This window comes from Hemiscyllium ocellatum, chromosome 12 (genome assembly GCF_020745735.1).
Source record: "Hemiscyllium ocellatum isolate sHemOce1 chromosome 12, sHemOce1.pat.X.cur, whole genome shotgun sequence".
NCBI lineage: Eukaryota > Metazoa > Chordata > Chondrichthyes > Orectolobiformes > Hemiscylliidae > Hemiscyllium > Hemiscyllium ocellatum.
This window is the reverse complement of record NC_083412.1, coordinates 51958954-51982258: the sequence shown is the minus strand read 5'-3', so window position 1 is coordinate 51982258 and position 23305 is coordinate 51958954. Positions and strand designations below refer to the sequence as shown.

At 39.2% G+C, this 23305-nt stretch overlaps 1 protein-coding gene across 2 annotated transcripts in view; it reads left to right on the top strand.

Moving 5' to 3' along the window:
• The window catches only part of LOC132820758 (X-linked retinitis pigmentosa GTPase regulator-like), a 100013-nt gene that overhangs the window by 36815 nt on the left and 39893 nt on the right, over window positions 1-23305 (top strand). For both annotated transcript variants that reach the window (XM_060833045.1, XM_060833046.1), the window contains exons 10-13: window positions 2496-2687; window positions 3432-3621; window positions 4687-4793; window positions 9715-9780. In XM_060833045.1, coding sequence (XP_060689028.1) covers window positions 2496-2687; window positions 3432-3621; window positions 4687-4793; window positions 9715-9780 — 555 coding nt within the window. The remainder of the gene's footprint in view (window positions 1-2495; window positions 2688-3431; window positions 3622-4686; window positions 4794-9714; window positions 9781-23305) is intronic.

Below are 23305 nucleotides of genomic sequence, written 5' to 3'. Positions count from 1 at the left end.
TTTCCCTCTGCAAAAGTGGGGTAAAGTTTGACTACACGACTGTCATTAATGGTATGATCAATTTGACCTGATCACATAATTATATTGGACAACTATATATTGATTGAAATATGGGTTTTTTATTTTCCTGCTGCTACGACACTGGGTAAACCACTCTGAGAATTTAAACCAGCAACATAGAAAGGATTCGCCTCGTGCTGTAATCTGTTAAAATTTGAGAGGCAAAGAACCATCCAAAAGTCACTACGTAAAGTAAAAATTAACAACTTTAATTTTTTTATGTTTAACAGAGAATAATTAACTTACAACTATATATACTCCTTTCTATAAACCTATTTTTACCTTCCTCTTTACAATACTGGTCCGATAAAAATCCCAATTAAGATTTGCAAAAACATAGTCACATTTCAAAACCAGGCAACTTAGTCAAGTGTCCTCTGTAGATTTTCATCTGTCTTCTTTTTTTCTTCTTAAGGATTCTGCTTCACAGATCTTTGATAGATAAAGGTACCTTTTAAGAGAGCAGTTCTGTGGGCAGTCTGTATTGTCCTGTTTTTGTTGGTGCTCTTTGCCTCACTGGGTAATCGTTCAAAATGTCTAATATTTATACCCCAAACATTGGATTGTTTCATTGGTTTTAATATTGTCAAAATACTAAATTCAAACTTGATTGGAATTTGGTATCTTGGGGTCTAATTTAAACTGATTGGCCGAATTTGAATTTGTTTTTGTATCCAGGCAACATAGCTCTTAGCTAGTTTTTATCCAAATGTTATATTGTTACCTTGTTTGGAACACACTACTAGCCACATGTTTCCATTAAGCCACTTAAACAAAATCGCATTCATTCATTCATACCGGGTTAACTCTACTCATCGCTCTTTGTTTACTATATCATGTCTCCATCCATCCATTCATTCATTCATTCATAACTCTACTTATTGCATTTGGTTTACTGCAGCATGTTTTGATTCATTCATTCAGACCAGTACTAAGTCCATCAGTACTTATCGCACTTTGTTCCCCATATATCCAGAATGTAATATTGTTAAGAAGTTAGCCATTTTAATTGTGCCTTCTATCTGAATAAAAGTGAGATATATTAGATATGGAATAATACTTTTTTGACAAATTTGTCAATGTTGCTGAGGTTCATGACATATGAGAGTAAGTGGGAGTGAAACGGAAGAATCTGGTGGGAGAAGATTCAGAAATCAACTTGAGTTGACTGTTTTTGTATTTAGTTTCATTATAAAAGCCTTATTTTCCTTTATTTTTGTTTATCATTGAAAAGGTCAGCATTTGTTGCTCACCCCTTGAACTGAAGGGCTTGCTAGACCAATTCAGAGTAAACCACATTGCTATTTACTTGAGTCCTATTTAGGCCAGACTGGGGAAGGAAGGCAGATTTCCTTCCTTGAAATAAACAGTGCACGGATCATTATCACTGACAAGTGGCAAAAGTTTCATTTTATTCCAGAGACTGACTTCCATATTTAGTAATTTAATTTAAATTCCCTCAGCTGCCAAGGTGGAAGTTGAACTCCTATCCCCGGATTCTGGATTAGTGGTGCTGGAAAAGCACAGCAGTTCAGGCAGCATCCAAGGGGCAGTAAAGTCGACGTTTCAGGCAAAAGCCCTTCATCAGGAATACAGGGAGCATAATGATTAAAAATGTCCATAAACTAACATTTATTTTTTTCAATTTACTATTTTATCTTTTACTTTCATCCATCTATACATTCAATCTTTATTTTGCTGTCTGTGAAATGATTAAAAAGTAAATTATAATGGGCACATTTTGCTTCCTGGTTTGTAATCTTGAGAACTCCAGGTGTTTGGCTGCTTAGCTGCTCAATTCCAGCACTTGCTGCATGGCAAATATCCCCTATAGCTAGCACATGAATGAAATTAATGTTAACAAAATGTAAAAATCCCACTACAGAGGCTGCCATACGTTTGTGGGCACCTTCCTTTGGGATCAGCAGCAATGCTGATTATTTCACTGTTGACTTCGAAATTTGGCCATGGTTAAGTCTGATCAGTGCAGAGCTATTTAAAGGGTCCTGCTTCTATCAATAGAATGTTTTGAATTTTGCTTTCCTTGTGTTTGAAAAATTCTTCCAAGATTTTATGGAAGCTTCTTTTGGACCTTAGGCACCACCTTTATTAACTCATTTAAAAGAAGAATCAATGGATTCTCATAAAGTAGCAACAAATGGTAAGAAATATACATCGTACCCATTTAAATCTTTCCAATCAGTGCTTAGACCAAGGCACACTTCCCTGGAATTGTCAGGTGGGACCATTGCAGGAGAAGATATGATTTTTCAGGAAGTCAGGGAAAAATATTATTTTTATTGCTGCAGCTTGATTTCCAGGGGAAAATTGCCTATCGATATAAATGCCATTGTTGCTCTCAACTTTGATAGAATTGTTTCCTTTATCGTCACTGATTTAAGTACTGGCACTGTTTTCCTTGATATCTTTTGTAGGTTGCGTGTGGAGGATGTCACACGCTTGTGCTTGCTACACCCAGGCCAAAAGGTTCAGAAAATGTTATGATTCAAGATGATGACATAAATGACAATTACTTGACTGATTTTTATTCTATGTCACTGGGCAATTCGAGTATGCCAAGTACATTACATCGAGCATTATCAGCACGTGTTAGACGTCGAGAGCGGGTATGTGCATGCATTATTCTATAATATATAATCTCCAGTTATTTCTGTTAATTAAGAATTCTAGAAGAAGGTGCTGTCAATACAAGCTTGCGAACAAAATATTTGGAATAGAGGTCAATGGAATCTATTTTTATTCAGAGTTGTAAGGCTTCAGGATTAGAGTTTGAGGCAGCTTCTGTGTTCACATTCATGATTGTGCTAGATAGGTGAATGAGGGAGAAGAGGATGATGTGTGTTTAGGACTCTCAGAAATTAAATGGTGAACACTGTTGGTTAGAGTGGATTGCTTGTTCAGATGTTAATATTTCTACGTCCTTGCTTTTGATTTGGCTGTTTTAGTTTCTTAACAATTTATACTTTTGAGTCAGGTCACAATCTGAATCTAGATTTAATATAGTTCTTTTAAAATTGTTTGGCCATTTAAGGAGTGCAGTATGATAGAGTACATTGCCTATTGAACCTTATCTTATATTGCCTTCTGTGTCTTCTATGATTATGAGGTGTCTCAGCTCATAACTTGAATTCATGAAACTTAACCCATTGAGTGTTGTTTTAATGTTAAGATAGAAAGTTAAATTTGCTAATAGTAGTTCTATGCTTTATTATTAAGTGAAATAAAGGGAAGGGAAAAATTAGCTGATTACCTGGTAATTAATTGTTCATTGGGTGGGAAAAACCACCACTTTTTAACTCCTGATTTTGGTGAAGATACATAAAATTTAATATATAAAAGTTTGTTTTCAGGAATTGTCTCCAGATAAGTTTGGTCAACTGGTACACACACTACCTCCAATTGGAGCTGGTCTCCTTAATTCTTCTCTGCCCATTAGTGGTCAGATAATTCCTGGAGTGAAAGTTGCTGAAGAAAACTTCATTGCCTCAAAACCAGTCAATGATGCTCAACTCGATGAAGAATCATCATCTGCCAACATAGGTAATCTACTATATTGCAGCAACTCATAAAGCATGCACTTACAGGATTAAAAGGAAATTTAGTAATCACATTCCAAAGTTCCATTTGCTTAGATTGAAAATAGTGTACTCCCACAGCAATAACAATAAAGCAGTTTTTTAAAACTTGTGACTACATTTAAGATTTAAACAAAATATATGTTAAAACCAGATGTATGCATTTTGTTTTTTAAGTTTTGAAGTGCAAATTCAAAGCTAACAAATTCCTTTGTAGGTCTGTGTGACAGTCTGATCCATTTACAACATTTAGTAATCAAAGTAAACATACTTACGTAGGCATTAAAAGCTAACTAAGCTGAATTAAAAAACATGGCATGTGTTTTAAAAGTTGGATTTGGTGGTTCTCCCAACAACTGATTTCACCAGTGAGCGGCTGATCCATAGAAACAAGGATAATTGAACTAATTGATTGTAGCAGATTGGTAGAAATGATGAGACTTCCATACCAATTTGGCAACTTGGGTCAGGCACTACAGGGCAGCAACTCTGCCATCCAAACATTTAAATCTTAAGCTAATGTGGAATATTTTTCTTGTCTCTCATCCACCCAAAACTATTATGTTGTATTATGTGTTTGAGCCTTCGTAAAATAAAACTGATTTGGCAGCAGATTAAATTAAATCACATGGAAATTAAGCTGTTTCAGAACAGAAGGCTGTGTTTGCATATGTACTATAATGCTAATATTCCAAATTAAATGAAACTTTTTAACAAGTCTGGAACATTTTAAGGCATATAGCTTTTCAGGAAATAGAGGCAGAATGTGAAGAAAATTATATCTCTTTATGATTTTAAATCTAGACCATACCAAATTATAAAAGTTTCAAATATCAAATTAATGTAATGTGGTACATTATGGTGCTGCAGTATTGGTAAGGTATGTTAGTGAGAAAGTTACTTCCAAATAACCAATACACTGCAACATTACACTTGCAAGTTAGTTCTACGTTTGTGTACACGTGGAATATATCAATATACTGACTTTGATTTAATTCATTCTTGATACTAAATATTAATCTTTTTAAAGTTTCCGGGATCAAGGAGATCAAAAGTGTTGAAAAAAGTTCTGCTGATGAACAATCTGAAGATGAAAATGAAAAAGGCCTTGGTGACACCAGTGATTTGTTGAATATGGTAAGATCATTCCAGGATATTGTAATGTTAGGGTGGTAATGATTAATACATGATTTGTGTATTTCAATATACCATAGTATGAGATGGTTCATTTTGGTAACAAAACTAAGGAAGCTAAGAGTCAAAAGGTTGAGTCATGAAACAAAATGATCTAGGAATAAAGATAAGTTTGCTCACTGAAGTTCATAAAGTACTGGTGTTCATTTCTAGAGGAATAAGAATATAAAACAGCATTGTAATGTTAAATTTAAAAAGAAACATCATTAGCTCACTATTGGACTATTGTGTGCAGTTCTAATCCCCATATTAGAGAGAGAACCTTGAATGGCTGGAGAAAGTGATTAAAATCATCTTATTGGAATTTAGAAGCGGAACCGTACAAGCATAATTGAATAGATTGGGGATGTTTTATTTCTGGTGAAGCGGACACTTGATAGATGTTTCTTTGAATTATGACAAAGTTTGCCAGTGTTGGTGTGAAGGACCAGTTTCCACTTGTGGGTGAGTCTAGAACAAAATAATGTGAATATAATTCAATCTCTAACAGATGAAATACTTTATTTAAGAAGACATTTTCTTTACAGAGAGTGATGATATTGTGAAACTTGCTGTCACATGAAGACAGTTAAAGCAGATGGCATTGACAGATTTAGGCAAAGGCTTCATGTCTGCACAAGAAACAATATAGAAGGATATGAAGAAGCAATTATAGTAAGAGCAGGTTCATATGAAGTTGGCTGGTTAAGCAGAATGCCCTGTTCCTGGGCTAAAGATTCTGCTTGATTTGTGAATGGCCTGGAATGGTTTCACTTATGAATAATTGTTCAACAACATACATATTTGTATAGTTTGCATTTCTAACATATCAATGCATAGTAACAAAAATCTTGATTAAAAGTTAGATTTGGTGGTTCTCCCAATAACACTGATTTCACCAGTGAGCAACTGATCCATAGAAACTAGAATAATTGAACTAATTGATTGTAGCGGGCTGGTAGACATGATGAAACCAATGTAGCAACTTGGGTCAGGCACTACAGGACATCTCGCTCTCATCATCTGAGGGGGAAAAAAAGAGGGGAAGGAAAACTCACCAGGGAAAAACAATTTAGCGACAACGGAAGGTACTTTGCATTTAATTCCTTAAAGTTTTACTCTTCAAATTTTTGTAAGCATTGATAAATGACTTGCTATAAGACTACTTGACTTTGCTTCTGCCTCAGATCATCTGTGACTGAAAGCTACATCCATGTTTTAGATGCCTCTTGCAATTTAGTTGATTATTTGAACATACTATATTCTACCTTCTGTAAACTTCAGGTTATGCAAAATTATGCTCTGTCTTGCTCCAACTCCTGTTCACTAATCGCCCTTGTGTCCCCTTAGCTGCATTGTTCCCCAGTTAAGCAATGCCTCAGTTTTTAACTTCACTTATTTGTTTTCAAATATCTGTATGGTCTTGTATCTCTTATCGTTGTAATCTTCTCCAGCCTAACAGTTATCTGACATCAGTGCTCATGTTTCTGGCCTTTTAAGAATTCCAACCACTCCGCCATTGGATTGCAGTCCTGTATTCAACTGCTGTGATAACTCTCAAACTCCACCTCCACCTCTCTAGCTCTCTTTCCTTCTTTAAATCTCAAGCCATCTGCTTTATGTCTATTTCTGCAACTTGGTGTCAAATTTGTCCTTACATTCCCGCCTTGGAAAATTTTATTATGTTTAAAGGTAATAAGTAATTACTAGTTGTTGGAGTTTGTTGTTTGAAATTTGGGTGATACTTATGAATTTCCTCAGAATATTTATTGCCTAGGACAAGATTAAAAGTTCACAGTGCAGAAAGGATTCATGAAACTAGTTCTGTTGGTTAAGATCTTGAATGCAGTTCCAGGGGATATGATGAAGGCAGGTACAATAGAGGTAGTAAAGAGGGAACTGCAAGAAAGCTGCAGTAGGGGAGATGGACATGCAAATTTTCTTATTTATCTCATGAATCCACATAGGAGCTCATCATCTTTGATGCGACAGAGAAGCTGTATTTCAGCAATTTAGATTGTCAAGTAAAGAAATCAAGAAGTATATAGGGCAGTCGCCTATATGTTGTGTTAAAAGCTGCCATTGGGTAGAGAGTTGGAATGTATAATTTCATGACGTTTAGAGATTCATACAATACTCATCAGCCAGTGTCTGCAGAATAATTATGGCCTGCTGTGTAAAATGCATACTGCTGTTCAACAGAAAGGAATGAAGATGCAGGAGGATGACAACAGGACTCGTCATTTGATATGGAAAAGCATAGTGAGGTGGACAAAGAGGGTTATAGCACCTAGTATACAAAGCATGCTATCTATGGTCCAAGATGCAAAGGATTCACATATCATACAGCATTTCATGTGGGGGCCTTACTGTGTCCAGTCTTATGTGACTACATATACCCTAAGAATTTTGCTTTGTTTATTCCATTCCTTTCCAATCCTCCATCTAGTCCACTTGCAAACACTGAAGTAACATCTTCACACAAAAAGTAATGGTAAGGTAAACTCAAATTGCCTTAAACTGCTAAATCAGACCCAATCTACCATCTGTGTTGTTCTTTTCCATCTTATATGGCTGCAGTTTCTCCTCCACTTTACTTGTTGCCATGGCACACACTTCATCTTCACTTTAAGTCTAAGTAATACAGATTTAAGCATCTAACTTGGTCCTATAAATCAACTGGGAGCTGTTCTTTATTGCTAAAATTGCTCATTATTAAAAGACAATTCATAAGGTTTGAAAGCAGTTTAGAACTGGCAAGTTAAGACCAAGAAACCAATAAAGTGAAAGGGAATATAAATGCAAGCTAATGAGAAACAAATACAGACTCTAACAACTTCTTTAGGTGTTAAAGGAAAAGTCAAGCTATGACCCATTCCAGGTGGAGACAGGAGAATTTATCATGGAGAAGAGGGAAATAGTAGAGAACCCCCTAACGGTTCCTTCACCTTACAGTCCCTAATCAAGTCTGCCTCATTACACATCACCAAATCCAGAATTTCCTGTTCCATAATAGGCTGTACCACAAATTGTTTCTAAGGATCATCTCACAGACATTCCACAAATTTCTTTCCATGAGATCTGTAAGCAACCTGATTTTCCAAGTTCACCTTCATACTGAGGTCCACCATGATTCTTACATGTCTTTTCTATCTCCTGATTTATTTTCTTCTCCACATCCTGACTACTGCTAGGAGGCCTGGACATAGCTGCAAACCTTTTCCTTTGAGGTTCCTCAACATTATCCAGACAGATCTACGTTTTCCATCTCTACATCACTTCTTGTTATCGATTTAATTTGATTTATTACTAATGAGGCATACCCGCCCCCTCTGCCCAGCTACCTGTCCTTTTGACAGGACACGTATCCTTGGAGCTGGATTTCAAATCCCACAACAGTGATTACTAGTATCAGTGTAGTATCGTAGCATATAATTACTACATTGTTGTGAAAATAAATATTGTGCTTTATTACTTATCTCAGTACAATGGGATCTTGATCAGTCGGGCCAATGGGCCGAGGAGTGGCAGATGGAATTTAATTTACATAAATGTGAGGTGCTAGTTTTGAAAAGGCAAATCAGGGCAGGACTTGTACACTTAATGTTTAGGCCCTGAGGGGTGTTGCTGAACAAAGAGACCTTGCAGTGCAGGTGCATAGTTCCTTGAAATTGGTCATAGGCAGATAAGATAGTGATGATGGCATTTTGTATGCTTGCCTTTATTGATCAGTGCATTGACTGTAGAGTTGAGAGGTCATGTTGTGGCTGAACAGGACGTTGGTTAAGCCACTATTGAAATACTCTGTGCAATTTTGGTTTCCCTGCTATAAGAAGGACGTTATGAAACTTGAAAGGGTTCAGAACAGATTTACTTTCCTGATGTTGCGGGAGTTTGAGGTATAGGAAGGAATTGATTAGACTGGGGCTATTTTCCTTGGAGCATCAGAGATTGAGAGGTGACTTTATAGAGGCTTCTAAAATCATGACTATCAGGGATAGGGTATATAGATGAGGTCTTTTCCCTGGAGTGGGAGAGTCCAAAACAGGAGGGTATAGTTTATGGTGAGAGTAGAAAGCTTTAAAAGGAATCTAAGGGGTAACTTCTTCATGCAGAGGGTGGTTCAAATACAGAATAAACTGCCAGAGGAAATGGTGGAGGCTGGTACAATTACAACATTTAAAAGTCATCTGGATGGGTGCATGAATAGGAAGGGTTTAGAGGGGTATGGACCAAATGTTGGCAAATGGATTTATTTAGCATATCTGGTCGGCATGGGCAAGTTGTTCAGAAGCGTCTGTTTCCGTGCTGTATATCTCTATGACTGTATGACTATATTAACGTCCTTGAAAGAAGTCTGCAGCCATACCTGATCAAGCTTAGGTGGGTGAATCTTAACTATCCTCTCAAATAATATTAACACTCAACTGTATCAAACAACTACAACCTCTTCAGAGGGATGGTGTGACCAAATGGCCTGTTTCCACAGTGTAGCGATTCAATGATTCTATAAATGCTGGCCTTACTGTGGTGCCCATTCTGTTGAATTAAAAAAGACCAGCAATAATTCAGCCTCTTATAAGGCTACAGATGCTGTGATAGTGTGGGTGCAGTTTCCTTTCGCGTGGTCATAGGTTCACTGTTTGTATGGGCAAGTTTGCATGGAACCTGTACGATATCCTTGCCATTTAAAAAAAACAACAAAACAACATAATTAATAGGAACTTCTGAATGTTCCAGATTGCTATGTAGAACTAATTTTTACATGCTTAATTTTAATATGTCTGTGATTACATAAGTTCTGAATATCTATTTTGTTGATAGTCATAATTTTGTATTGATGATCTGATTATGCTGAAGTACATGTAAATTTATTGCTTTTCAGACACATACAGTGATGGTGAATCCTCATGATCAGACTCTGACCTTATCACCACTTCACAAGGAACGGGTAAGAATGATGTGGATTTTCCTGATCTAAACTTGGAAATCAGTTATTATTAGATAACTTTGATTAAATGTCTATTTAAATTATTTCGTCATAAAGCAATTATTGAATAGAAAAACCACTCCTCCAAGGATGAAACCACTGTGTGGAGTTTAGTTCTTCACACAGTTTAGAACAAAGCAATTAAAAATGCTGTTCTTTTAGAGGTTTATATTCACAGGTTTTAAATAATGTAATACTGCGAATGCCTTTTTAAATCACTAAATACTATGTATAGATTCAGTGTTCATCACTCTTGATGTACACAGTAATATGATGCTTTTGTGGAAAATTCTCTGACTCATCTGAAGAAACAACTTCATTTTTTTTGCCTTTACTACCTTTTTCAGAATATTGAGAAAAGTATGTTAGTATTGTCTGAAATTAGTGCAGAGAAGTACTTTTTTGTTCTGACAGAATATGATTAGTATTTTTGATGCCTTCATGAGGCCTTTGAATTATATTATTGTTGATTATCATGTTTAGCACAATTTGAGATCATTTATGCAGTTCAATTGACAAACACATATCTTAACTTAATCTGTCAGCTTCCTTTTTTTATTTAATCCATTCCATTTGTAATTTTGTGTTTTCTCTGTTTTCATGCTAATTCTTCTGTTTATTATTTACTATTCATAAGCTGTGTGGGGATTAAGTTTGCCTCTATTTACTTTAAAATGGACTTCTTACTAATTTTCTTTTCTCCTTTCCATTCATTGCTTTTCATCTGGAGTAGAAGAAAGTTGAAAATTCTGGTAAGGGTGGACAAAGAAAGACTGATCATAATATTAAGCTCCAGGTTAAAAAGCCTACAAAGGTTCCACTGCAGGCTCAGTCTCCAAGATTAAATTTGCACACAAGTATGCAAGAAGCAGTGGGAGATGAAAACCTTACCATATGTACAAGTAAAGCTGTTAGAAAGGAGGGAAAAACAGCCAAAGAAAATATTGTAGCTAAATTGAACCTATCAGCCACAGAAAGACATTCCCAAGGTACATATGACAGTGGGATAATGAATGAAAAACAAAGTGCAGTGGACATTAACGTAGCACAAGCCAAAGGTGTACTTGTTAAACCGAAGTCCATAAACTATTTTGGCATGGCTGGGATCGACAAAATATCGAGCAAGTCTTTTGAAGCGACCTTTGAATTGTCTCACGATGATACAACCCCCAAAACTGAAATACCTCTTAAAACAATTAACAGAAAAACCAAATCAACTACAATTTTGTCCACAAAACAATCTGATGAAAACATTCCAAAACATAGTGAAGGAACAGTAGGAAAGGGAGTATTTATGTTCAACAGGAAAGCCAAAGAAGGAAATAAAAATAATGTCAACAAGCATAGAAATAGTAGTGCAGACAATAACATTAAAAAAGCACATAGAAAAAGTCCTAAAGGTAATAAATCAATGAAACATCATCCTTGTAATTACTTTGTAGAAAAGAAGGGAAAGGAACAAATAAAAAGCAAGTTTATACATTATGAAAAGCAGGTACAAGATGATTTAGAGGGAATTTTAAATGAAAAAATGGGAGAAGAAAATATGTTACAAAAACAAATTCTGAAATTAGGCAATAAAGTAATGAATAGGGCTATTGCAGTGGATGCATTATTAGAGGAAAGTACAAATACAGAGGAAGGAGGGAAGCAAATTGAGGAAAATGAAGACAATGAAGCTGATGGAGATGATGATATAAACTTCAGTATGAGACATTCCATAGCAGATGATATGAGTGCTGAATGCAATTGGGACCAAACTGAAGAGAGTACAACTACCGATAAAATTATAAATGTTGAGCAAACTCAAGAAGCAGAAGATTCTGTTCAACATAAAACTAAAAGAAACAGAATTAACCAAGAAGTTGAAAGTAGGAGAATAGGAGGTGATGAAGATGGGGGTAATGAAGGTGCATTTGAAAGTGAGAGAAGAAGAGCTGGAATCAACGCAGAAGTAACAGAGAAACAAGCAGACTGTGATGAGGAGGGTAATAGTAAAGAAAATGGTACTGCAGAAAGTGAGGATAAGAAATATGGAGGTAATGAAAGTGATAATAGTGATGAAGATTATGAGAATAATGAAGATCACATCAGAGAAAATGATGAGACTGAGGAAAATGAAGATGAGGAATGTGAGAGAGGAGAAGATGAAAAGGAAGGTGATAGTTATAATGAGGAAGGGAGTAGTGATAAGGAAGAGGAAAGTGAGGATGAGGAAGAGAAAGCTGAGAGCAATGAGGAAGATAAATCTGAGCAAGATGAAGTTGAGGAAGATGAGGATGAAGAAGAGGAAGGTGAGGGCAGTGATGTTGAGGGAGAGGAAGGTGAAGGCAGTGATGTTCAGGGAGAGGAGGGTGAGGGCAGTGAAGGAGGGGGAGAGGAGGGTGAGGACAGTGAGGGTGAGGAAGAGGAAGGCGAGAGCGGAGAAGGTGAGGAAGAGGAGGGTGAGGGCAGTGAAGGTGAGGAAGAGGAGGGCGAGGGCAGTGAAGGTGAGGAAGAGGAGGGCGAGAGCGGAGAAGGTGAGGAAGAGGAGGGCGAGGGTGGTGAAGGTGAGGAAGAGGAGGGCGAGGGCGGTGAAGGTGAGGAAGAGGAGGGCGAGGGCGGTGAAGGTGAGGAAGAGGAGGGTGAGGGCAGTGAAGGTGAGGAAGAGGAGGGTGAGGGCGGTGAAGGTGAGGAAGAGGAGGGTGAGGGCGGTGAAGGTGAGGAAGAGGAGGGTGAGGGCGGTGAAGGTGAGGAGGAGGGCGAGGGCGGTGAAGGTGAGGAAGAGGAGGGCGCGGGCAGTGAAGATGAGGAAGAGGAGGGCGACGGCGGTGAAGGTGAGGAAGAGGAGAGTGAGGTTACTGAAGGTGAAGAGCGTGAGGGTACTGAGGGTGAGGAGGAGGAGGGTGAGGGTACCGAAGGTGAGGAGGAGGGGGATGAGGGTACTGAAGGTGAGGATACTGAGGGTGAGGGTACTGAGGAGGAGGGGGAGGGTACTGAAGGTGAGGAGGAGGAGTGTGAGGACACTGAAGCTGAGGAAGAGGATGATCAGCATTATGAAGATGATTCAAAGGAAGATGAGAGTTATGGAGATGAGGAAGAGGAAGTTGAAGACTTTGTCAATCAGGGTGATGAAAATGAAGAAAACAAGAGTTATGACAATAAAAACAAGGTCAGTAGAGGCCAATATGAGGATGGAGAGAGCTGGGAAGATGAAGAGGTAGATGAAGAAAAGAAAAGTATGGAAGAAGAGGAAGATGGTCATGCTGAAAATGAAGAAGGTGAAAGCAATAAAGCAGAGGATGAAGGAAACCAGTTAATTAAAGCAGCACGTAAAATAGAAGACAACAATACAATTGGAGAAAAACAGAAAATGAAAGATAAGTCAAAGCATGTTATTTGCAAGGAACATCCAAATGCAAAACAAAATATAAGTGATAAAGAAAAACTTAACGCTGAACAGTTTTGGAATAATGTACTACCTCATTATTTAATGCTCAATTAATTTCTGCAGCCAGAATTAATTAGATGCTCTCTGGCACAATGGGTAGCATCCCTGACTCTAAACCCGAAACTCGAAGTTCAAGTCCCAAGTAAGTTGAGATGCCCAAGGAAGAGAAGTTCATAACACAGCCAAACTGGTTAACTATCAACCTGCAAACACTTTCAACATAGCCAATGGTAAGTAGCAAGAATGGGAGAGATTCCTGGTCAACTGTGTGATAAATCATTGGAGCCTCTTTAACACTATCCAGAACTTGCATGTAAAAGTTGACACATCACTCCCTGAATGAATGGTAACAGACCATCACAACCTAAAGTAATAGGAAAAAATAAAAGTTTGTCTTTCAGCAGTTCTCTCCTGAGATTGCAAATGGGAAAAGTGAAGGTAAAACTTGTTTTTGTGCTTCTACCACTCCCAAATGATACCTGTGGCCTGATCTTCTGATCAAGAAAAGAGAAGTAATGAAATATGCTTACTTCTATGATATGTGCAACTCTGTCTATTTCTCAGTATCTCCATATATCTTCTTTCATCTAAATTCCACTGTTTCTCTCTACTAATTTCCTAAACTAGTGTTTGTTTTTTATTTTTAGGAGCAGGTAATAAATGACTTAATGAGTGATTTTTTACCTACCTCACCAAGTAAGAAAGTGAGATTAGATTGGCTGCATAAATTACTTTTCCTGATTTTACTTTACCAGAAATCAGTGCTTGTTTTGATTTTGTTTTTATCTCTTCAAGTCTGCAATGCATTTGCTGTAGGCACATGTTGGGTTTTATTTTTTGTTTCTTACCGTTTCCTTTCCTTTTTGAATCTGAAGGCCAACCTGACTTTTACAGACTCTCTTGTTTTTGTTCCACTCATCTCTGGCTTAAAACCTATTACATCTCTCTATGTACCAGTTCTAATAAGTCACCGACCCAAAACATATTCTTCACACATCTGCTTCAACTGCGGAGTATTTCCATCCTTTTTCCATTCCGTCATTGTCACTGGGTCACTGTGGTGGATGGCCTGTGACTTGGAGGGGGACTTGGTAGTGATGCTGCCACGTGTCTGTTGTTCTTATTCTTGGTGATAGAGATCACATGTTTGGAAGCTGCTGGTGAAGGACTTGTTGAATACAACATGTATTTTATACACAGTGTTGCCAATGAATATTGGTGGTGGAGGGGCTAAATGTTTAACATTGTGAATGTTATGGAGGTGTAAGTGTGTACTGGACCTTTAAGAGAGAGAGGAAGCTAGCAAGGACTGACCAAAGGTATAGAGTGCCAAGCAAGGTAAAAATGTAACACTTGGTTGAAACAAATAGCTGGGATTGTGTTGCCATGGAACAAAAACAAATTCAAATTTGGCCAATCAGTTTAAATTATGCTCCAGATACCAAAATCCAATCAAATTTGAATTTAATGTTTTGATGACATCAAACTAACTAAGTGATCTGATGTTTTGGGGTATAAAACAGGACATTTTGAACAGTTAGAGGAAGTACTGCCAAGCCCCCAAAAGTATAGACTGCTAGCCAAATAGCTCTCTGAAAGGTACCTGTCCCTAAGAAAGGTTGTGCAGCAAAAGACTGAAGAAGAGATGACCCAGGAAAATCTACAGAGGAAAATCAACAAAGCTGACTGGTTTTAACACGTGATTTTTTTTTGTAAATCTTAATTAAGGTAAAAGATAGATTTAAGAGAAAGGAGTTGGAAATAGTGGTTTTAATATTCTCTGTTGGACTTAAAGAATAAAATGATAGTCCTTTGCCTGTCAAAATTTAACAGATTATGGCACAAGATGAGCTTCTCTGTGTCTAGTTTAAATTAGCAGAAGGGTTTAACCCATGTCGTAATTGAACACCAATCAAGCAGGCTGCTTTGATTAAGACAGTGTAGTGTTGTGCCTAATGGTCGGAGTCAACAGGAAAACATAGGAAGTAGGAGCAGGAGTAACACCTTGAGCCTGCTTTGCCATTGAATAAATCATGGCTGATCTGATTGTAACCTCATGTCCGCATTTTTATCTACCCCTGATAAAGTTTCAGCATCTTGCTGAACAAGAATCTGTTTGTTTTAGAAATATTCAGACTTTGCTGCCACCACATTTTCAGAGACCCTCTGAGAGAAAGAAATGTGCCTTATCTCTCTCTTACATGGACAACCCATGATTTTGAAACAATGACTCCTAGTTCTCGGTTTTCCCATAACCGGAAACATCCTCTCTACATCAACCACATCTTAATTTTCTAAATTCCATTGGATACAATCCAACCCAATTAACATTTTCTCTAAAGTTAATCCCCTTTCCCCCCCACTCTAGACATAAGTCTAAACAATCTTCTCTAAACTGCTTCAGATGTATTTATCGTGTATCAATACTTTGTTCATTACTTCAGATGCTGTCTTATCAGCATCCCTAATTATTTGCAAGACCTGCATACTAATCTTTCTTAATTTATGCATAAGAGTATCCAGGTACCTCACCCACTTCCTTCAGCTCCACTCTTAAGTTCCCTCCTTTGTCCTTGTGTGAATCTAACCTTTTCTTAGCTAACTTCTTGCTGCTTATGCATCTTAGAACTCAGTAATCTTTCACTGTTTATAAGCATTTTTCAGTCAAAATGGACCATTTCACATTTTCCTACATTATACTCCACTTGCCATAGCCTTGAACACTAAATTAACCTATTTCTTTAGAAGCATAGAGTACATTTGTTTTGTAAGCTTCCTTTTATTCTCTTTACAACTTACTTTCCGATTTACCTTTCTGTCATCTCTGTGCTCCATGGCAATGAATTCCACAAGTCCACCACTCTGAGGCCCCAAGTGTTTGTCAAATTACAAATCTAATAATTTAGTCTGTACCGTTTACCTGGTAATTATGATTTTTCCTGATTTCGTTCTTCCCTTCCATTTCCTGACTTATCACTGTTTTTGCACTCTTACATGTATCCTCTCCGGTGAAAACTGATGCAAAATTCCTGTTCAGTTCTTCTCTCATTACTATTAATTCTCTAGTCTCACTTCCTCTAAGACCAACATTCACATTGCCAACTCTTTTCTGTTTTAAATACTAATCAACACTCTTACCTTCTGTTTTTATATTTCCAACTTGCTTTATCTCATTCTCTAATCTTTCTCTTTTTATTTTCTTGGCCATTCTTTACATTGGTGGCCAGCCCAAAGATAAGGTTTATTAACGGGGAGGAAGGGGCAAGACGATCCAGGGGGACAAAGACTGTTGACACCGACACGCACCAAAAAATTACTAGAGACCACAACATTTGTAGAATGGAGAAATAGAAGCGGTGTGCTTCCATGTCCCAATGGTTCTACGTTCTGTTGTGGTGGCCCCTCATAGCTTTTGCTAGTCTCAAAACACCCAGCACCATTACCTTATTAACATCTCCTAGAATATCAACATACCCCTCACAGGTCTCACCATCTGCATGTCCTTCTCCTTTGTAAATACCAATGCAAAGTATTCATTAAGATCATAAGATATAGGAGTGGAAGTACGTCCATTCGGTCCATCTAGTCCACTCCGCCATTTAATCATGGCTGATGGGCATTTCAACTGCACTTACCCACATTCTTCCCATAGCCCTTAATTCATTGCGAAATCAAGAATTTATCAATCTCTGCCTTGAAAATATTGAACGTCCCGGCCTCCACTGCACTCCATGGCAATGAATTCCACAAGTCCACCACTCTGGGGCTGAAGAAATGTCTCTTAATTTTCATTCTAAATTGACCCCCTCTAATTCTAAGACTGCCCACGGGTTCTAGTATCCCCGCCTAACAGAAACAACTTCCCAGTGTCCACCCTTTCTAAACCTTGCATTATCTTGTATGTTTTTATTAGATCTCCCCATAACTTTCTAAACATTAAAGACCTCACCCACTTCCTTCAGCTCCACTCTTAAGTTCCCTCCTTTGTCCTTGTGTGAATCTAACCTTTTCTTAGCTAACTTCTTGCTGCTTATGTATGTATAAAATTCCTTGGGATTTTTCTTAATCCAGTTTGTCAAAGATATTTCATGGCCCCTTCTAGCTTTCCTAATTCCTTGTTTGAGTTCTTTCCTGCTATCTTTGTATTTTTCGAGGGCTCTGCCTGTCTTCAGTTTCCTTAAGCTTGCATATGCCCCCTTTTTCTTTTTGACTATTAAAATCAGATTTGATAGTGGTAATCAAAATAGCTTAGAGTTTACTGAAGCAGTTGTATTGCTAGGAACGTGGATGTGTCATTTGAGTATGCAGTTGGTTGGGAGTTGAAATTTATGATTTTTAAACATAGAGTCATGGATTTTTAACTGGCATTACAGAAATTTGTTTTCTGTCTCTCCTAAAGTATTGAAACAGTTTACAGATTTAAATTCTATCAGGCTTACTTGGCTTGGATGTGTCTCACAGGACAGTGTAGAATAAATTTAGAGTTCTTGAGGCATAGTGGCAATGTCTCTACCTCTGAGCCTGGAAGGCCAAGATTCATGTCCCACTTGATCCAGAAGCATGTCATAGCATATCTGAACCGGTTGACTAGAAAATATTCTAGAATAAGTTTTATATTGTCACAAAGCAAAAGGACTTCACAATCAGGATTCCTGCCCACCTTCTGAGGACCCCTTTGCCCACCTCCAACACACTGCATCCACCTGGACACCCCACGCTGGCCTATTACCTGCCCTCGACCTCTTCATTTCCAACTGTCGCCGGGGCATTAACCGCCTCAACCTGACTACCCCCCCTCCCCCACTCCAACCTCTCACCCTCACAACGCGCAGCCCTCCAATCCCTCTGCTCCAATCCCAACCTCACCATCAAGCCAGCGGATAAAGGGGGCGCAGTGGTAGTCTGGCGCACTGATCTCTACACTGCTGAAGCCAAACGCCAACTCGAGGACCTCTTCCTACTACCCCCTCGATCATGACCCCACCCCCCATCACCAAACCATCATCTCCCAGACCATACAGAACCTCATCACCTCAGGAAATCTCCCACCAACAGTTTCCAACCTCATAGTCCGGGAACCCCGCATTGCCCGATTCTACCTCCTTCCCAAGATCCACAAGCCTGACCACCATGGCCGACCCATTGTCTCAGCATGCTCTGCCCCATTGAACCCATCTCTACCTACCTTGACACTGTCCTATCCCCCCAGTCTAGGAACTCCCCACATACGTTCGAGACACCACCCACGCCCTCCACCTTCCGTTTCCCCAGCCCCCAACGCCTCATCTTCACCATGGATATCCAATCTTTTTACACCTCCATCCTCGAAGCCCTCCGTTTTTTTCCTCTCCAGACGTCCTCAACAGTACCCTTCCACCGACACACTCATTCGTTTGGCCAAACTGAACCTCACCCTTAACAATTTCTCCTTTGAATCCTCTCGCTTCCTCCAAACCAAAGGGGTAGCCATGGACACACGTATGGGGCCCCAGCTATGCCTGTCTCTTTGTTGGCTACGTAGAACAGTTGATCTTCCATAATTACACCGGCACCACTCCCCACCTCTTCCTCCGCTACATTGATGACTGCATTGGCGCCACCTTGTGCTCCCGTGAGGAAGTTGAGCAATTCATCAACTTCACCAATGCGTTCCACCCTGACCTTAAATTTACCTGGACCATCTCTGACACCTCCCTCCCCTTCCTGGACCTCTCCATCTCCATTAATGACGATCGACTTGACACTGACATGTTTTACAAACCCACCGACTCCCACAGCTACCTGGATTACACCTCTTCCCACCCTACCTCTTGCAAAAATGCCATCCCGTATTCCCAATTCCTCCACCTCCACCGTATCTGCTCCTAGGAGGACCAGTTCCACTATAGAACACACCAGATGGCCTCCTTCTTTAGAGACTGCAATTTCCCTTCCCACGGTTAAAGTTGCCCTCAATGCATCTCGTCCACATCCCGCACCTCCGCCCTCAGACCCCACCCCTCCAACCGTAACAAGGACAGAACGCCCTGCTCACTTTCCATCCTACAAACCTTCGCATAAACTAAATCATCCGCCCTCCCCCCTCTTTCCGCCACCTCCAGAAAGACCCCACCATGGATATATTTCCCTCCCCACCCCTTTCCGCCTTCCGTAAAGACTGTTCCCTCCGTGACTACCTGGTCAGGTCCACGCCCCCCCACAACCCACCCTCCCCCGACAACCCACCCTCCCATCCTGGCACTTTCCCCTGCCACCGCAGGAACTGTAAAACCTGTGCCCACACCTCCTCCCTCACCCCTATCCAAGGCCCTAAAGGAGCTTTCCACATCCATCAAAGTTTTACCTGCACATCCACTAATATCATTTATTGTATCCATTGCTCCCGATGCGGTCTCCTGTACATTGGGGAGAATGGGCGCCTCCTAGCAGAGCACTTTAGGAAACGTCTCCGGGACACCCGTACCAATCAACCGCACCAATCAACCATACTGCCCCGTGGCCCAACATTTCAATTCCCCCTCCCACTCTGCCGAGGACATGGAGGTCCTGGGCCTCCTTCACCGCCGCTCCCTCACCACCAGACACCTGGAGGAAGAACGCCTAATTTCCGCCTCGGAACACTTCAACCCCAGGGCATCAATGTGGACTTCAACAGTTTCCTCATTTCCCCTTCCCCCACCTCACCCTCGTTCCAAACTTCCAGCTCAGCACTGTCCCCATGACTTGTCCGGACTTGTCCTACCTGCCTAGCTCCTTTTCCACCTATCCACTCCACCCTCTCCTCCCTGACCTATCACCTTCATCCCCTCCCCCACTTATCCATTGTACCCTATGCTACTTTCTCCCCACCCCCACCCTCACCTAGCTTATCTCTCCATGCTTCTGGCTCACTGCCTTTATTCCTGATGAAGGGCTTTTGCCCGAAACGTCGATTTCGCTGCACTTTGGATGCTGCCTGAACTGCTGTGCTCTTCCAGCACCACTGATCCAGAATCTGGTTTCCAGCATCTGCAGTCATTGTTTTTACCTTCAAATGCACTAACTTAACGAGTGTAGACGAAACAGTTACGGTCATGGTGTGGCTGCAATGCGCCCGATCTGAGACAATAATCTATCTCACCTGCAGCAAAATCTCATTAATGACATGTGCATACCAAATTTATTAGGAGACCAAAACATCATCTTTGCAATGTTATAAAACTGCTATTAACGCTGTTCTTGATTATATGGGGAACTGTTGCTGCAGTCATTTTTAAATGAACTTAATTGTACCACTTGATATTGGAGGGATTAACTATGTATTCATACAATCTTTATTCTAATTTTTTTTATATTTTTGCACACTTACATATACTTTTGCACTTGTTATATTTTTAAAACCGTTTTAATTATACATTGTATATTTTTACAGTGGAAAAGAATTTTAGATCATCTGTATTTTTTAAACTGTATTTAATTAAGGCCTCTCCTGTTCAAACATATTTGAGAAACAATATTGTGATGTACTGTAAGTATGATCAGCCCTGTTATACCTTTATACTAAGAGTGTGGATTATTAGAAATGAATAGGTAGAGGCATTGACAAGGGGAGCAATTATTTTGCAATTTCGGCTGTGCTGGTTCTAGCTTCACATTAGTGATATGAGAACCAAACTTGGCAATGCAATCCCACTGTTATTTGAATGTGTAGGAGGGAAACAATTTAGGCAGGACTCAATTACACAGAGACACCACTCCCTGTTTAATATGTTTCATCAGAATTGGGGTCAGGGGTGTGTTATGTCCACCCACCTCAGAGATAATAGAATAAGCTAAAAACTGTGCCTCCTCATAGTCAATGCCATCTTTGAAGCAGATATATTAGTTGGTAAGGAACAGTAAAAGTGAGAGCTGTTCTTCTTTGATACTAGTCTGTTAGTTTGGAAAACCACATTTTATATTAGATTTTAAGAAAACTTAAAACAAATGTTCAGCTGGCGTAGCGATCCAGGCAACATTGTACCAAGATGCCACTGCAATATTAACATAGCAGCCTCCCAAAATAGGTATTTGTAGGACGAAGACAGGCTGTGCTCCACTCTAATTTACCTACAGGAGGCTATTCCAAATGTATTTTTTATGCATCTTTGAATTTTTTAAATATTTACTTAATTCCCTCTTTCATGCTATGACTGAAACAGCTTTGGTAGCTGTTTTGTCCTGTGGTTTTGCTGGTTAAGTATTTCTGAGATACATGTCTTTTCATGGGACAATAATACAGCAAACCTTATTTGAGTAGGTGTCTTGTTGACGCAGTTTTGGAGTGGTTAGTGGGAAATGCTTATAGCATTGGGCATCTTTTTATCTCCTTTTGGATTTTTTTCTCCCTAGTGTTATATACAAAAGTATCTAGTGGGAATCTGGCAGATCATTTGATGATAAGGTATATGCAGCAGGAAGAGGAATTGTTAGAACCATATTCTAACCCTCTTACACATTGTATCAATACACCTTTGTTTTTGGATGAATAGTTTTTAGGTAACAGCTTGAATGAGACATAATGTTTCAGATAATTGAACATATTTTATCAAAAACTAGAAAATGCTGTTCAAACAGGTCAACCCAAATGTTATTTTTCAATGCCAGCTGTGTATGACATTTTCCTTTATTGCCGATTTCAAACATTCTTTTTTCCTTTATGCAATATGTAAGAATCTTTCTTTAGCAACTCTGCGGTTATGAATTAAAATGTTAATCAACCACAGTTGTGATCAATCTTGTTGGATTTCGAAACATCTTATGAAAACTTTGTGCAAATTTCAAAGGGTGGCTGGGTAGAAAGACCAATCTATGTACCATTTTTTCTCTTCGCCTTTTCGTATGTTTGTATTTTTACCTAATTTAAAAGCAGAAGTTTGAAAGGTTAGAAAAAGATACAGTATTGTTCTTTTACGTGAAAACAGAGATTAGTGCCGAGATATGAGAACAGTCTGAATTCAGAGTGTTGCTCTGGCCTTGGCTGTATGCATTACCATCCAGTCATTCAAGGTGCTGTGCCAACAGCCCTGGCATGTTTAATGAGTTTGTCCAAAGTTACAAATATTTTGCATGCAACATATTTCTATGTCCCAGTTGTATATATTTGGTTCAAACACTTCATTGCATGACAAAAAAACTTGAATGAAACAGAAACTATTTGAACAGACAAATGCTCCTGACCAATTGAAATTACCCTCTTTTCACCAAATTCACTAAATATTTCATTTCTCTATCAAGACCTGTAGGGTTAGTTCAGTTTCCCTTGGTGGCCGTAAAAGGATAAAAACCTTGGTATCAAGCAAAATGTCCAGATAATGTAATGCAATGCTACTTCATGTATCTTGTTGAAAATGGGCATATATGATATTAACTGATAATGTTAATTGTGTTTTATCTGTTCGTGCCCGAAGCAATAGAGTTTCATTATCCCAGTCCAGGTTTTAATTGTGACACACAGGACTAGACTGCACAAATGTGGAATTTCTTTAGATTTATTTTGAGGATGTAATGGGTGGCACGGTGGCACAGTGGTTAGCACTGCTGCCTCACAGCGCCAGGGACCTGGGTTCAATTCCCGCCTCAGGCGACTGACTGTGTGGAGTTTGCACATTCTCCCCGTGTCTGCGTGGGTTTCCTCCGGGTGCTCCGGTTTCCTCCCACAGTCCAAAGATGTGTGGGTCAGGTGAATTGGCCATGCTAAATTGCCCGTAGTGTTAGGTAAGGGGTATATGTAGGGGTATCGGTGGGTTGCGCTTCGGCGGGTCGGTGTGGACTTGTTGGGCCGAAGGGCCTGTTTCCACGCTGTAAGTAATCTAATTTAGATGCACCAGTTTCTGTCAAAACCAGTCTCATTGGTTCTTTGAAAATCTCTGTGTATGAAGCAGACTAATTTACTATTTTTAGAAAAGTAAACCAAATCCCAAAGGGTGAGAAAATCCCCTGAGACAGTGTTTTTACATTGGCCATAGACAGTTCCACACATAGCAACTGAAGTAAATTGGGGTGAAATTCAACTTTTGCAGATACAAAATGGATCTG